General features: G+C 43.7%; 3 protein-coding genes across 3 annotated transcripts; 2 read left to right on the plus strand and 1 right to left on the minus strand.

The window, feature by feature from the left end:
- Window positions 1–230: 230 nt before the first annotated feature.
- On the minus strand, window positions 231–2,237 carry srp19 (signal recognition particle 19). The gene is made up of 5 exons (XM_084467903.1): window positions 2,110–2,237; window positions 1,454–1,529; window positions 1,254–1,325; window positions 728–836; window positions 231–629 (listed from the first exon to the last, which is right to left on the minus strand). The coding sequence occupies exons 1-5, from the start codon at window positions 2,145–2,147 to the stop codon at window positions 499–501; spliced, it is 426 nt and encodes a 141-aa protein (XP_084324029.1). The 5' UTR covers window positions 2,148–2,237; the 3' UTR covers window positions 231–498.
- A 659-nt stretch (window positions 2,238–2,896) lies between these two features.
- Window positions 2,897–10,076, plus strand: LOC311343409 (serine/threonine-protein phosphatase 2A catalytic subunit beta isoform). The gene is made up of 8 exons (XM_084468264.1): window positions 2,897–3,294; window positions 4,696–4,734; window positions 5,570–5,740; window positions 6,931–7,104; window positions 7,294–7,383; window positions 8,119–8,280; window positions 8,869–8,987; window positions 9,420–10,076. Exons 1-8 carry the CDS (start codon window positions 3,193–3,195, stop codon window positions 9,490–9,492), a joined length of 930 nt encoding a protein of 309 aa, XP_084324390.1. The 5' UTR covers window positions 2,897–3,192; the 3' UTR covers window positions 9,493–10,076.
- A 475-nt stretch (window positions 10,077–10,551) lies between these two features.
- shld3 (shieldin complex subunit 3) lies at window positions 10,552–13,455 on the plus strand. Its single transcript, XM_084468753.1, has 4 exons — window positions 10,552–10,610; window positions 11,413–11,654; window positions 11,795–12,465; window positions 13,037–13,455. Exons 2-4 carry the CDS (start codon window positions 11,468–11,470, stop codon window positions 13,238–13,240), a joined length of 1,062 nt encoding a protein of 353 aa, XP_084324879.1. The 5' UTR covers window positions 10,552–10,610; window positions 11,413–11,467; the 3' UTR covers window positions 13,241–13,455.
- The last annotated feature ends 372 nt before the right edge of the window (window positions 13,456–13,827 follow it).

Below are 13,827 nucleotides of genomic sequence, written 5' to 3' on the forward strand. Positions count from 1 at the left end.
TTGGCCCATATAAGGAGATCTATAGACTACTTCCAATGTATTTACTGGTTACAGCAGGATTAACCAAAACAACTAAATGTTGTGATCCAGATGCAGTGTTTATATTTGAACCACAACTGCCAGTGGAAGCTGGGGTATAATCAGCTTTTCATCCATTAGCCCATAACAGAAAACATGGAAGAAAACTGCCTGGACCCTCCTCTTCTCATCTAGTAGAAAAAAAGCCAATATTGAATAACCTTTTTATTCCAACTTTCCACATTCCCAGGAATGAAAAAAACAAAAAACACGTGCAGCCCGGGATTAGGAGGTACAAACACTGACACTCATTCAGGAAATAGAAAACCTAAATATCCTCTTTAAACAAAAAAAGTCAAATAAAAACAGACTTAATTTGTCAGCAACTCCCCACCGCTCCTATAAAGTCAGTTAATGCTGCTGACAAATGCTGTTTAAATAAAACCTCAACCATATCTCCTACAATTACTACGGCCACAACTACTTCTTCTTCTTCTTGTTCTTCTTGCCTCCGTCAGCCTGCTGGGAGTTAGAGTCTCCTCCTCCACTCTTCTGGGTGCGGGTCTTCAACTTCGGAATCATCTCTGCTACGTAAAACATGACATCCTTACCTGGAGAGACACACAGATCATATCAACTCAGTTACAGCTCACGAGTCCCAGCCCATGTGTACCTAGAGACACACACGTTAGACACTCAGTAGACTTACGCGAGGTGAACTTGTCTTGACAGAAGCTGCCGTCTTCCTGTTTGAGTTGAACTCTGACCCGACCTCTGAACTGTACGTCTCTGTTCCATTCCCTGGGGTGCATGTGGTTCTGTATACAAACACACACACACTTCATATCCAACAGCAGCAAAAGGCATGTCTATGTGTTGTGGTACGTTATTGGGATTTGAAAATAAAGGGCATGGTTCTGAAGCACAGCAACCACTGATGACACAATTGATGCTGCACTATTTATGACGCCGTTGTTAAAGCCAGGAAACCGTGATCTCACTACAGTTTGAATGAGGCTGGGGAGTTGGCCAGGGGATCTGCCCAGATATCAGTTTGTATGGAAAACCAGAGGACATGGGGGGCAACGTGCCTGCTGCTTAAAGCAGGCTAACCAGTGCTCTTGGGAAGCAGCCCATTGGACCATACAGTAACCTTACGAATGGGGATAGTGTACTAGCATATGTGAATTTACTGAAAATTGAATAGTATAATATTTTATATGTAATTTCCTTACCTCCAAAATAACATTGAGCCCAGCTGCACTCAGTACATCTTTGATCTCAGCACAGGAAGGATTTTCTACTGCCTGCAATTACAAAAATACTAATTAAACAGCAACAGTTTCCAATTTGTTGCAATTAATTGTAGCCTAAATGCATACTGCAAAAAACATTTCCGTTACAATCAAGTTCAGCCTCGTGATGGTGACCTTACCTTCTCTGCCGCGATACGTCGCCCCTCTGCCAGCGTCTTCTTACTGTTCAGGTAGACTGGATACACACATATAAACCTACAATCACAACAAAATGAGCAAAGTAAAGATCTCAACACATTGTAAGCGGGGAAATTCAACAGCTTGATCCTTGTGTTCAAAGTTATGGGTTAGAATGGATTAGGAGGCGATCATAACCGTAGACCACATCAGAACAGCCTCTGAATAGCAGCGTTTCAAATGCGTCCCATTAAATACCTCTTTATTTTTTTTTAATGTTCATTATGCTATTGTTAATTATTTGTATTGACCAAGAAACGAGTGTGTCGCTGTTACAAATGGCAATGGCATAAAGACCAACGTAAGTCAAATGCAATTTGCATTTACATCATGGTGCAACTACCACATCTACAACTGGCCATATGTTGTCCTGCGACAATCATATCTAATCGACAGACAACAATGATTAAGTTTGCTGAAATTATATGAGACACATTTCTGAGGATCAAAAAGCTGTCTGCAAAACAGTAAGTTTAGTCACACGTATACTTAATGGGTTGAGGCTACATAGCTAGCCTGCTCGGACCACCGATTTTAGTGCAAATATCACATGTTAGTATAGCTATGCGAATAGGCAAGCGATTCAATGTTTGCCTACCTCTCTTTATCCGCGGGATTTGTAGTTAGATACGCCATATTTTATCGACAGAGTCTTTATGACCACATTTATACGCTTATCCAGATAGATATTGTGGTAGCAGTTTCCCTGGCTGCTGTGAACCACGCAGACATATGACTTCTCGCGAGATCCGCTCGGATGGTGGACGACAATGAGCGCGCTCGATTTAAAGCACCGCGTACCCCGAATGGGTGCGTCCTAGTGGTGCGGGGCCCGCAGTAAAGGAATGTATTTAGAACAGTAAATGATACGTCAAAACATACCCCACGTGTAACTGTATTGTTTTGCTCAATGGCACGTTGAGTATTTTGCTCAAACGTTGTAAATGATACTAGTAGATACCGCCAACCATCGAAGGTGACCGTTGCAAGTTCCAGGTTTTGGATCTAATTTTACAACTACAATACTCCATAACTCATCATATTACGTGATTGAGGATATTTGGCAACCAAGGTACTGCTTATCGAGCGGTGTTGCAGATCTATATTGACTGCCTGGTGATAGAAAATCAAGCTATTTGAGAACAAACTATGGTGACGAATAGGCAGTATAAAATGTGTGTATTATATTGGAAAGTGTCGCTTTAACCTCGCGGCCCCATTTGAGACCAGGCAGTCATCGGTATCAACAAATCCTCTCCCTTCGACAGGGCGGCAGTGTTGCCAGATTGGGCCTGATTTCCCTCCCAATCTGGCAACCCTGCAGGGCGGCGCTCCGGCACAATAAACGCTCAAAGCCCCGTATGTTATCACAGCTAGCTCTTTTAGCACGTCGGCTAGCCGTGTGACGCCGCTACTCTCTCCCGGACGACGCTCTGCCGCATCGGGGAACCTCGATACACTCGACCCCCGTGTGCTTATTGCTTATTTCTGTACAGTAGGAAAGATCGTGTATGCATTTATAATGATATAGGTTAAATCATTGGTTCTTCATAGTTTGATCTTGTTGTGCGTTTTGTGACCGGTTTGGCGGGACTAGATCGGGCTAACAGTACGGGGAGCTAAAGGCTAAGTGAATAGAAGGAAGCTAACTCAGCTAGCTTAGCAACCTACCGCGGCTGTCATGGAAGACAAATCTTTTACGAAAGAATTAGACCAATGGATCGAACAGCTAAATGACTGTAAACAGTTATCGGAAAACCAAGTGAGAACACTCTGCGAAAAGGTATGTGGAAATTAACCAGATTTATTTTCTTTTTAGTTCAGAAATTCCCCGTGTTTAAATATGGCCTCTATTGCGAAACCGGATCCGACTAATTCCTGGAAGCCTCATCAAGGCGGCTACGGGTCTATTTGGTGAAAGTCAGGTTTGATGACCTGCTTGATGGACAGGTATCAAAACTCTACGTTTTAATTGTTCATGTCGACGTAGGTTTATATAAAGATATATGCATTGTAGGAATCACACTTTGCCCACCCATCCGTGTTCGGCCCTTGGTTGCAATTGAATCGATATGTTCTATCAAATAGACGGGTCCACATTTCGGCCTACTTATTAAAGATGTGTACGCTTTTATTCGACCGATCATCAAAGTTGTGTGCACATTTCGACCCAGATGCTCGGCACCGAATGTGTTATTAAACGTTTACACTTAATACAGTTGTAGCTTTTAAAAGAAAAGTCTCCTCTGATTGCATCTTTAAAAACTTGTTTAGTGGCTCTATGCGTGATCAGAAATTGAAATTGCATTATTCCTAATACCTGCTTGGCATGCCAAGCAGGTAACAAACCACCCAAAGTGACGTCCGTGGTACTTCTTGTAGTTTGCCGAAGTAATAATACATTTCATGGATAAATACAGGATCACAATTGACTAGGGAGTCACACAACGCTTAGTGTGTGTGTGTGTGTGTGTGTGTGTGTGTGTGTGTGTGTGTGTGTGTGTGTGTGTGTGTGTGTGTGTGTGTGTGTGTGTGTGTGTGTGTGTGTGTGTGTGTGTTATCCCGTTTTCCCATCTACCTAACCTTTATCTAGATCATCTTGTTGTTGCAAATGCATAGTGTTAATATGCTATAGCAACTAGTGGATTTTAAGAAAATATCCTCACACTATTTGAATCATAATACTGAATACTGAATACTGAAAAGAAAATATGGCATTCAAAAACAATATAATTTAGGCTATAATCGGAGTACCATACATTCAAGTGTAGATGTGTTGTTGGAATATTGTAGTTGTTGAACCCATTAAAAAACCTGTATATACGTTTTATATGGTTGTATACTGGTGTTTACTATAGAAAACACCAGTTCTGATACGTAATGGATGTTTATATTGTTCTCCATTTAATAATTGTAAGGCAAAAGTGTTGTAAATTTGAATGCATTACTTCCTACCTGAATAACTCTTCTTTCTTTCTATTCTGTTTGCCCCTAATTGTCGACATTATAAACCGGCTTTTACTTTAAAGTATTTTAATTCAGTTGGTATAGTGCAAGTCAAAAATTTGGGTTGTAATGTATACTTTTGGATCATAAGAACAGGTAAAATATAATGCATAATAATGTATAGCTGGTTTTAAAATAAGAATGAGGTACATTGAACTGCCTTCTTTTTCTTTCCTAGGCCAAGGAGATTCTGACCAAGGAGTCAAACGTCCAGGAGGTGAGACTGATAACAAACCTTCCACAATGTTTTACGGTCATTGCGACAAAGTATTTAAAACTGTGACTGTTTTGTTGTTTGTGCGGATATGGGCGTGGCTGTAGCAAAGATCTGAATATATTATTCTGTTTTAGACGTGGTTATATATGTGTTATATGACCGGCAACTAAGTAATCAATGTCATTTGGTCCCGCCCCCCCAAAATAAGACCATAATTTAGATAAAACAGAAGTATAATCCTATGTTTTGAAATCTACTCAAACCAATTTATGACAGTTGGACTGTGCTCAGGATAACACGCCCCTCCTCCTTTCTTTACCTCTCAGACCAAAACACACGTTTCAAATCTCCTGTTTCAGGCTGAAACGGGACTTGCACTTTAATACCAGTTCGATCAGTTGCGTTCTATTATGATTCACAACGCACTTACGCGATGAATAACACGGCTTGATGATGGCAGATTAGCCCAGAGCCGCTGACGTGCCCTTGCTGTTGGAGCTATGTGATGAGTCAGCAGATCAGTTTCTTTCTATTAGGGAAGAAAATGTAGTCGATGGGCTGGTCTGGTCTTGGACTAGCCATGTATCCAAAGGATTTTAGGTACTTACAAGTTGAAGCTCTGAACCAAGGAGGACATAGTTGCTGCAAAATAAGAAAAGGCAGCATTACTGTTTTGGTACTAGTGAGCCACCACAGCCCGCTGTCCAGCCCTCGGTACTCGGCCACTGTGCTCCACCCGAGCAGTATGGAGGAACCACCACCATTGTCTTGTCCATGAGATGGTGCGAGCAGGGCTGTTGACACTGGTTGCCTGTGTTGTTTTGCTGTTCTCCAGGTGAGATGCCCCGTCACGGTGTGTGGGGATGTGCACGGGCAGTTCCACGACCTCATGGAGCTGTTCAAGATCGGAGGGAAGTCTCCCGACACCAACTACCTGTTCATGGGCGACTACGTTGACAGAGGCTACTACTCCGTGGAGACGGTCACGCTGCTCGTCACTTTAAAGGTAACCCGCGGGTGGTATTGGTGTGGCATGGTGATGAAGAACAAATACAAAGGGAATGTGAACGTGGGCGACTGTGGCTGCTCACGCACGTCTGATTGAGGTTGAGCCTCAATCAGACGTGTCTGATCATGGCAGGCTCGTAATGGATCATCACTTACACCCTTTTCTACTGTGTGTGGTTGATGATCCATTATTAACTGGCATAATGGGGCGGCATTAGCTCAAGAGGTAGAGCGGGTTGGCTGGTAACCGCAAGGTTACTGGTTTGATCCCTGGCTCCTCCTAGCTGAGTGTCGTGGTGTCCCTGAGCAAGATGCCTCACCCTAATTGCTCCTGACGAGCTGGCTGTCGCCCTGTGTGGTTGACTCCACCGTTGGTGTGTGAATGTGTGCATGAATGGGTGAATGTCAGTCAACACTGTAAAGCGCTTTGGATAAAAGCGCTATATAAATGAGGACCATTTATAATGGTGAACCAAATATTTTGATGAGGGTGCAGGAATAGATGGTCATGATGATGCATCACTATATTTTTGATGGTGTACAGAAGAAAGCGTAGCTAATGAGACGGGTCAAAATATTGCACATGGTTGATGCAGGAAATTATCAACTGTGAAGTTAATCATGAGACATGATCTTTTTTCTGAAAACGAGTTCAGAGAAGGTCAAACCTTTTTTGCCCTCCTGTGTGTCGCTGTCTTGTCTTTTGTGTGTGCAAACAAAGCTTAACCTGTTCCTGTATCTGTTGAATGTTCTTTGTTGAGATTTTATGTTGATCTTCCATGTTACTGTGTTTAACATTTACGGTTCTTGCAGTAGTGGCCTAGTGAGCCGTAATCAAGTGGAGGTACTCTAATTACTCTGAGCCTACTAATGGACTAATCCCTTTGAAACTCTGTTTAATCAACCAAAGTGAGGAAGTTGTAATGTAATTAAGTGTTCTATTACATTGACTGCTCTGTTTGTTTGTAAAGAATACTAGGGGTCAGAGCCTGTTGACACATCCGACTTGAGGTGGCCCTATAAAGGTCTTTGAAACTGCCTCTGGAATGATGCAACCATCCTTATTTCACTTTTCTTCAATCTCATCTTGAATAACTAACCTGAGGCTCGAGGATTCCCTACCTCGAGTTAGGAGTCAAGTAGCCATTTCTCCAGTACTGAACTATCTGTTTGCTCCCACCTAACCAGGTGCGTTTTCAGGAGCGAATCACCATCCTGCGTGGGAACCATGAGTCGCGACAGATCACACAGGTGTACGGTTTCTACGACGAATGTCTCCGAAAGTATGGCAACGCCAATGTCTGGAAGTACTTCACAGATCTGTTTGACTACCTGCCTCTCACTGCCCTGGTAGACGGACAGGTGAGACACTTGCAGACTACTACTAGGATCTTTACTTTACCGATGTTGCCATAAAAGGAATTTAATGTAATTTGGATTAATGTAAAAAGCCATTTTAATTCTAGTTGCAGACTAAATAATGTACAATAATAATGATACTGTGATCTGTCTAAAATAGACAACCCCTATTTGCTTTTGTCTCCATCCCAGATCTTTTGTCTCCACGGGGGTCTTTCACCCTCTATAGACACTCTGGATCATATACGAGCACTGGACCGTCTGCAAGAGGTCCCACATGAGGTTAGCACACTACCCCATCATATTGACCCCAAGACTGTTCCACAACTGAGGTTGAAGCGTCTCTGGGGATGCTCAACTGAAAATGCTGTTCTTGACTCTGGCAGCGCGTTCAAGACTCAAAATAGTCAAACTGGGATAGTCAGTGCGTGCGTGAGCGTGCATCCATACAACCACCTAGTTGTCATTCACCTGATCAAATCCTAATGTGCTGTGGAGAAGTGTTCGATCTGTGACGGATCTGCATCAAGTTATTGGGCGTGGGGAGGGGGGTTAAAGCATGGTTCAGGTCCTGGGGTGTGGGGGGCTGCTGATCTGTTTTTGTCCCATCAAGGCTCTTCTTGTGCATTGGTAGGCTTTGTTGTAACCATAACCCTGCTGCAACTATTCCCAGTAGCCTGAGGAAAGATCTACTGACCTCGGAGCTGTTCCTTGTGAGTCTAGCCTCAGTTCCCAAGCAGAGCAGGAGATATTTTAGTCCTTTAGCTCTAAGCACCAGAGAGACCACAAGCCCAAACAGCAGACACTGCTTGACTCGAGAGACTGTGAGCATGCAAACTCTCGGTTGTTCAGTTCATTCAGCATGAGCTAGAATCTGTTTTTGAGTCCACTTAGTTTTCTGTGGATAGATTCCATAAATGTTGCCCATGTATTTAAATTTCTCATATGCATTCCATGTCCTTCTTTTTATTTAAAATGTTTTTCTAATGTGTGTGTGTCTCTCTCTCTGTCCTGCAGGGTCCCATGTGTGACCTGTTGTGGTCAGATCCTGATGACCGCGGCGGTTGGGGCATCTCCCCCCGAGGCGCCGGCTACACCTTTGGCCAGGACATCTCGGAGACCTTCAACCATGCCAATGGGCTCACGCTGGTGTCCCGCGCCCATCAGCTGGTCATGGAGGTACGCCACCACCCCAGTCGCCGTTGCCTCACGTCCTGATCAGCATCCCAGACATGTGCTTGTAAACCCCACCATGGGGATGCAGGGTTTCCACTTTAAATGGGAGGAAAGGGCTGCAGATCCCAGTAGTTGACCTCTTGTGGGTTAAAACAATTTAGTTAAAACAATAAGGAAAAGCTGGCTAACTTTGACGAAAGTAGTCTCGAGTTTTAAGTAAAGTAAATAGGAAATGAGAATCCATTTGAAAGAGGTGCTTTACAGAAAGGATGCATAACAGCCCAATCCACAATAGTTAAACACAACAACAAATCAAGGCAGAAGAAACAAAAGCAGACACCCAACATTTGCAAACTCCCATGGCTGCTAGCGAAATGCTAACAGCAGTTAAGGGTTGGGATTTGGGGGAAGCCCTATGTAAAATGACTTGACATCTAACGAAAGCTGCATTTTCTTTATAGTCTTTATAGGCATAGTCTTTGTTTGTTCTACCTGATTGAGTAGTGGGATGGTGCAGGTGAATGTCTTGTTGTTGATAGTTGTTTGAGATGGAGGCTCGTGGTGAGTAATGGGCCTGTTTCTCTCCTCTAGGGTTACAACTGGGGCCATGATAAGAATGTGGTGACCATCTTCAGTGCTCCAAACTACTGCTACCGCTGTGGAAACCAGGCCGCCATCATGGAGCTGGATGACACTCTGAAATACTCTTTGTAAGTAGTAACCTAGTTAGAGGGACGCCAAGGGTAGCGTTTCACTGACGGGCCGAGCACAGTTCAGATGAGATATTTGGTTACAGGGTTTTGCACTAACTGCTGTTAGGTAAACTAACTCCTGCAGTTAACTTATTACAGTCTTTCCTTTTGCATCTTGACACCAAGGATGGAAGTATTAGGATTGACTTTAGCCAAAGTCCCAGTAAAATACACTTTATATACTAAACTGTTGCATACATGAACTCTGAGCATGTATGCTGACTGTTGCTATGTTAATGCAGAAACAGAAGTAGTATTAACGTGGAACAAGCACGCCATAGCCTAGCGGAGGTGCTGTAACTCATTTAAAATGAGTCTTTTCAACCAATCAAAGTGAGGGAAGGAGACGTGACCGCTCTGATCTAATGCCGATCCTTCTCGACGTTGCAGCCTGCAGTTCGACCCTGCTCCTCGCCGTGGGGAGCCCCATGTGACCAGACGCACTCCAGACTACTTCCTGTGAATGTCCAAAACCCCCATCCCTGTCCATCACCCATCGAGCTCCACCCCGTACAGAAACATGGAGTCAGTACCAGGGAGAATAGAAACGAATGATTGGCTGAGAAACGGATGACATAAAAGTATCTTAAAGAGCCAGGGCCCCCTTGTGTTCTGAATCTGCTGTCATGACGCTGTGCTTCAGAAAAAAAGACAAAACACACTTACGATCTGTTGAGCTATGTTGTTTTTATTTAGTTTAATACATGTTAGAAAATGATGAGATGATACAACTATCAACGTGGACCAAATGTGCCATATTCGACTCCTTTTACAACATGTACACCGTTCAAAGTTTATTTTCTTTTGTTTTGTTTAGACCAGCCGTATAACCCTACCTCCCCTATTCACTCTACATCACATCCTCTCATGGCATATGTGCTTTTTTTCTGTTGCAAGATGATAAAAGAAAAAAACAAAGACAAAAAAAATATCCTTTTGAAACCTGATTGCTTCAAGTAGTTCAGCTGTCTGGCCAGCGCTGGTATATTACTGTAATTTGAATAAACACGACGGACGTATGAATAAAAATTTCCTGTTGACAAACGACTCAGCTGTTGTTTCTGTTGTGGGTCTGAACTGAAGAACACACAGAGGAACCCAATATAGACAGTGGGAGAGTTAATATGGGCTAGTTATATACAGTGAAAGAAATGCCCTTTTTCTTACTTGGTGCTGCAGCAGCTTTTATTTATAGCTTATTTTGTTATTTTATTTTAACCTTGTGTTCAAATGACTCCATATAGAGTAATGGAAAAATCGAATTCGCTGTATAAGTGATTGTAGCTGTTCCTGGGGCACGGTATTGATTATTGGTGAATCCGTACTAACTGCACGTAACGTATGAACGTGGATGAAGGCCGCATTCACCAGTCAAGTATTATGTAATAAATCGACTGGATTTTATATTGAAGCCAGTAATTTTGTAGTCCGTAATTTCAATCCGACACATCGCGAGATTTGGTGGTAATCGCGCCGAACAGCGCCCATGTTGTTGGCCCCCACGTGATGTGATTTTGGCACACCTCCATGGATGCTGGCCTACCATGGATTCACTATAAACAACTACTGGCCTCCTAGCATGTAAGTACGTATTATAAATTACAGGCCCGATTAAGTGTCCCAGTGTTTGGTTTCTCTTAGACAACTAACACTTTATTTATATTTGCAGATTCTAGGTATGTCTTTACAAACATTAACTATTCAATGTTATTCGAAAACATCCATGGTAACATCTAGTTCATTATGTTTGATGTGGAATGAGTTATCGTTTAAAGTTATGCTATTGAGCTTATGCATCCGTTGTCCTATGCCAGGATACTTACCGCTTCTAGAAATTTGATCTCATTTCCGCAGGAAGAATTGGCCATCTAGTGTCGTTTGGTGTTGTGTAATGTCAACAAATGTTACTGAAAGGTTACTGAGCACCCAATACCATTAGGTTACTACCGTTTGATTCCCCCAATTACCCTAAAAAAAAAACAATCCTTAAGACAATCGTATGAAAATACCTCTGTTGATAAAACCTTTGAGTCCACCTCGCCTGCGCAGGTCTTTCGCTCCCTACTACATTTAGGGCGTTTAGCAGACGTTTTTATCCTAAGCGACTTTACAATGAGGACATTTGTCAGAAATAAGTAATCATTTCTGACAAAGTATTAAGAAATAAGTAATTATATTAACCCTGAGATGGTGAGCAGTGAGCTGTGTATGTTTGCTTTACCGGGCACCACCACAATGGATACAGAGAAAGTGAAAGAAGGAAGTATTTTCAAACGATTCTTTATTGTAAAGATAATTCGTTCTAAAACAGCGCAGCACAGAGCGGCAATGATCAGGCCAAAATAAATGATTACCTCTCACGTTATGACCTCTGTTTTTTTAGCATCATGAAGAAAAGACAAGGATTCTCCGTGTCATCCTGACACAAAGTGTTCCATATGGAGGATGTGGTTTTACATTACAAGCCTGCCGACGCAGGTCAATTGAGCAGCCTGATATGGCGGACAGAGACTGTGCTGGAGCCATTTCTCTGCCGGGTCTTGCCAACCTTTACACCCTGGTTTCCTTCCACGAGTGACCGGCTGTTACCCATCCGACCCTCCAAACCGGCTCCACCAGCCCATGGTTAGTGTGTTTGATCTATGGGCGACCAAACCATTGTAGTACTTGTACATTTTAGTTTGGGAGACTGTAAATGTCTCATCATGCCATTTTCTTCTCAGCCCTTGCTTCTTTAAATGTTTACCTCTGTGTTTTGATTCTAGCCATCACCAGGAAGACACAAGAAGACATCCAAACCCTCCAGAACTCTAAACACCTGACAAGCAGAGCAGGTTCTGGTGACCCTACCTCAAACTCTCTACCGGACAGATTAAAGTCAGACACAAGGGCGTATACGACTGCTCATCCAGAATACAATTATAAACAAGACATTCAACCACAGATACCAGTAAAGCGACCGCATGAGACCGACCAACTACAGAAGCCCACATATGCGGTTGTCATCACTGACGCCAGGCCTGACAATCAAACAGTTTTCTCCCACAGCAACATAACCCCCGGCACAAGCGCGTCTCAAGGGAGAACAGGGAAACCCAAAGATGTCCCGTACATTCCAAAAACCCCCCACTCTCCTCCTCCTCCCCCCGCACCCGCTGGCCAGCCGAGCCCACCCACCCACACTTCACCAGACAGGGCTAGATCGCCGCCAGAGAAGAGGACACCGAAACCCGTGAGTGGAACTCCCATTCGAGACGGAGGGGCCGTCAAAAGGTCCTGGAGCGTGGTGGCCCATCGTGGGCTGCCGCTGCGGAGCACCCCGTCCCTGTCCAAGCCCTTCCTCACGACGGTGACCCAGCATGGGCTGCACCTTCAGCAGAGGGCCCGCTGGCTCCTGGGCCAACACAACTGGGGGTCCTCTGGGGACCTGGAGCAGGTCAGCCACTGTTGCAGGCTTCAAGGGGGAAAATACCAACTGATGATGATAGGATGGCATGGGAGGGGAATGTGTGAGCGAGTGGCAGTGACTTGTTGGGTTAGAGAAGTCTTTGTCTCAGAATGTAGTGGCATAGCGGCTATATTCTGAGACATAGACTTCACCCAACTCAACAAGTTACCACCAGGTGTAAAACAGATGAGGCTATATTATAACCTCATCTTTTTTACAACTGGTGGTTTTTCAAACGCTAACATTGGTATAAGAAATAAGACTAGATTCTAACACAAGTGGATGTATACAATATTATGCAATTCTTCAAGATTGAAAATGAGGGCTTCACTAGTGTTGAATCATCTTTATTACATTTCTGATTATTTCCATGGTTGTTGTTTATAAACGGCCAAAAATATATATATTATTTCGTTTTGATTTAGCACCGTGTTATTTTGGTTCTTTGGATGTGTATGACTGAGTGACAGGAATTAGCGTAATCAGATGATGTTAAGCTGCTAGCATCACCCACACCCATCTGATCACTACTTCCTCTCCTGTGTGTGACATGTGTTAGGTGTGGCGGCGCCTCAACCGCTCCATCAAGAGCTCCAGTCTGCCAACATGTAACGCCAACATCCAGAGGGACCAGAGGCAGATCTGGGTCTTCTGTGATGTCCTCTACTCTGAGCACGTCGGGAAACACCTGAAGGAGGAGCTGGCTCTCTCTGGACAGATCACCCTCTCTGTGCACAAACTGGGCAACATCCTCACCTTATAGCTCTCCGCACTATGGACTGTCAATGTGTAACCAATGCATACCCTTCTTGTCTGCACAGAAACCTTCTTACAGATGTATCGGGAACACAAAGCAGTGACTGTGAATCAATAAACATTCCCAGTTGTCCTATGTTATGACAGAATATGTAGTATTTATAAATAACTTGCATACAGGCAAATATCAAATTTATTAAACAAAGATTTATTTTTACAATGGCTGGTTTGTTTGTCTGGCTGTTCATTTGTCTGTCTGTCTGTCTGTCATCTGAAAATCACATGATGTCGGTGGAACCCGGGAGCATCCCCCACACACCAAGACTGTAACAACAGGCCTGTTTCAAAGCGGCCCTTGAATGTGATGGCGAGGATGAATGAATACAGTACAATGGCGTGTCAGTGTGCGTACCCCCACTCTTTTGTTTCTGAGGCACAGGCCTCTGCACTCCCCCTCTGACAGCTCCATAGATTTATAGGGCATTAGGGGAGAGAAAAAAAAAACTAGGTTACCGGATATGACGTTGCGACACAGGCTGCCTGCAGTGTTGCCAGATTGGGCCAGATTTCCCGCCCGATCTGGCAACACTGCAG

The sequence above is a fragment of the Micromesistius poutassou genome (genome assembly GCF_964030765.1).
Source record: "Micromesistius poutassou genome assembly, chromosome: 5".
Lineage (NCBI taxonomy): Eukaryota > Metazoa > Chordata > Actinopteri > Gadiformes > Gadidae > Micromesistius > Micromesistius poutassou.

What these genes read in the sequence shown, in the direction of transcription:
- srp19 (XM_084467903.1), bottom strand. Translation starts at nt 2,147, where the DNA reads ATGGCGTATCTAACTACAAATCCCGCGGATAAAGAGAG. An exon ending in AATCCCGCGGATAAAGAGAG is followed by an intron (nt 1,530 to 2,109) that starts GTAGGCAAACAT and finishes TTGTGATTGTAG; the next exon opens with GTTTATATGTGTGTATCCAG. An exon ending in TCAAGACAAGTTCACCTCGC is followed by an intron (nt 630 to 727) that starts GTAAGTCTACTG and finishes GTGTCTCTCCAG; the next exon opens with GTAAGGATGTCATGTTTTAC.
- LOC311343409 (XM_084468264.1), top strand. Translation starts at nt 3,193, where the DNA reads ATGGAAGACAAATCTTTTACGAAAGAATTAGACCAATGGATCGAACAG. An exon ending in CGCTGCTCGTCACTTTAAAG is followed by an intron (nt 5,741 to 6,930) that starts GTAACCCGCGGG and finishes CCACCTAACCAG; the next exon opens with GTGCGTTTTCAGGAGCGAAT. An exon ending in GACACTCTGAAATACTCTTT is followed by an intron (nt 8,988 to 9,419) that starts GTAAGTAGTAAC and finishes TCGACGTTGCAG; the next exon opens with CCTGCAGTTCGACCCTGCTC.
- shld3 (XM_084468753.1), top strand. Translation starts at nt 11,468, where the DNA reads ATGGAGGATGTGGTTTTACATTACAAGCCTGCCGACGCAGGTCAATTG. An exon ending in ACCGGCTCCACCAGCCCATG is followed by an intron (nt 11,655 to 11,794) that starts GTTAGTGTGTTT and finishes TTTTGATTCTAG; the next exon opens with CCATCACCAGGAAGACACAA. An exon ending in CCTCTGGGGACCTGGAGCAG is followed by an intron (nt 12,466 to 13,036) that starts GTCAGCCACTGT and finishes GACATGTGTTAG; the next exon opens with GTGTGGCGGCGCCTCAACCG.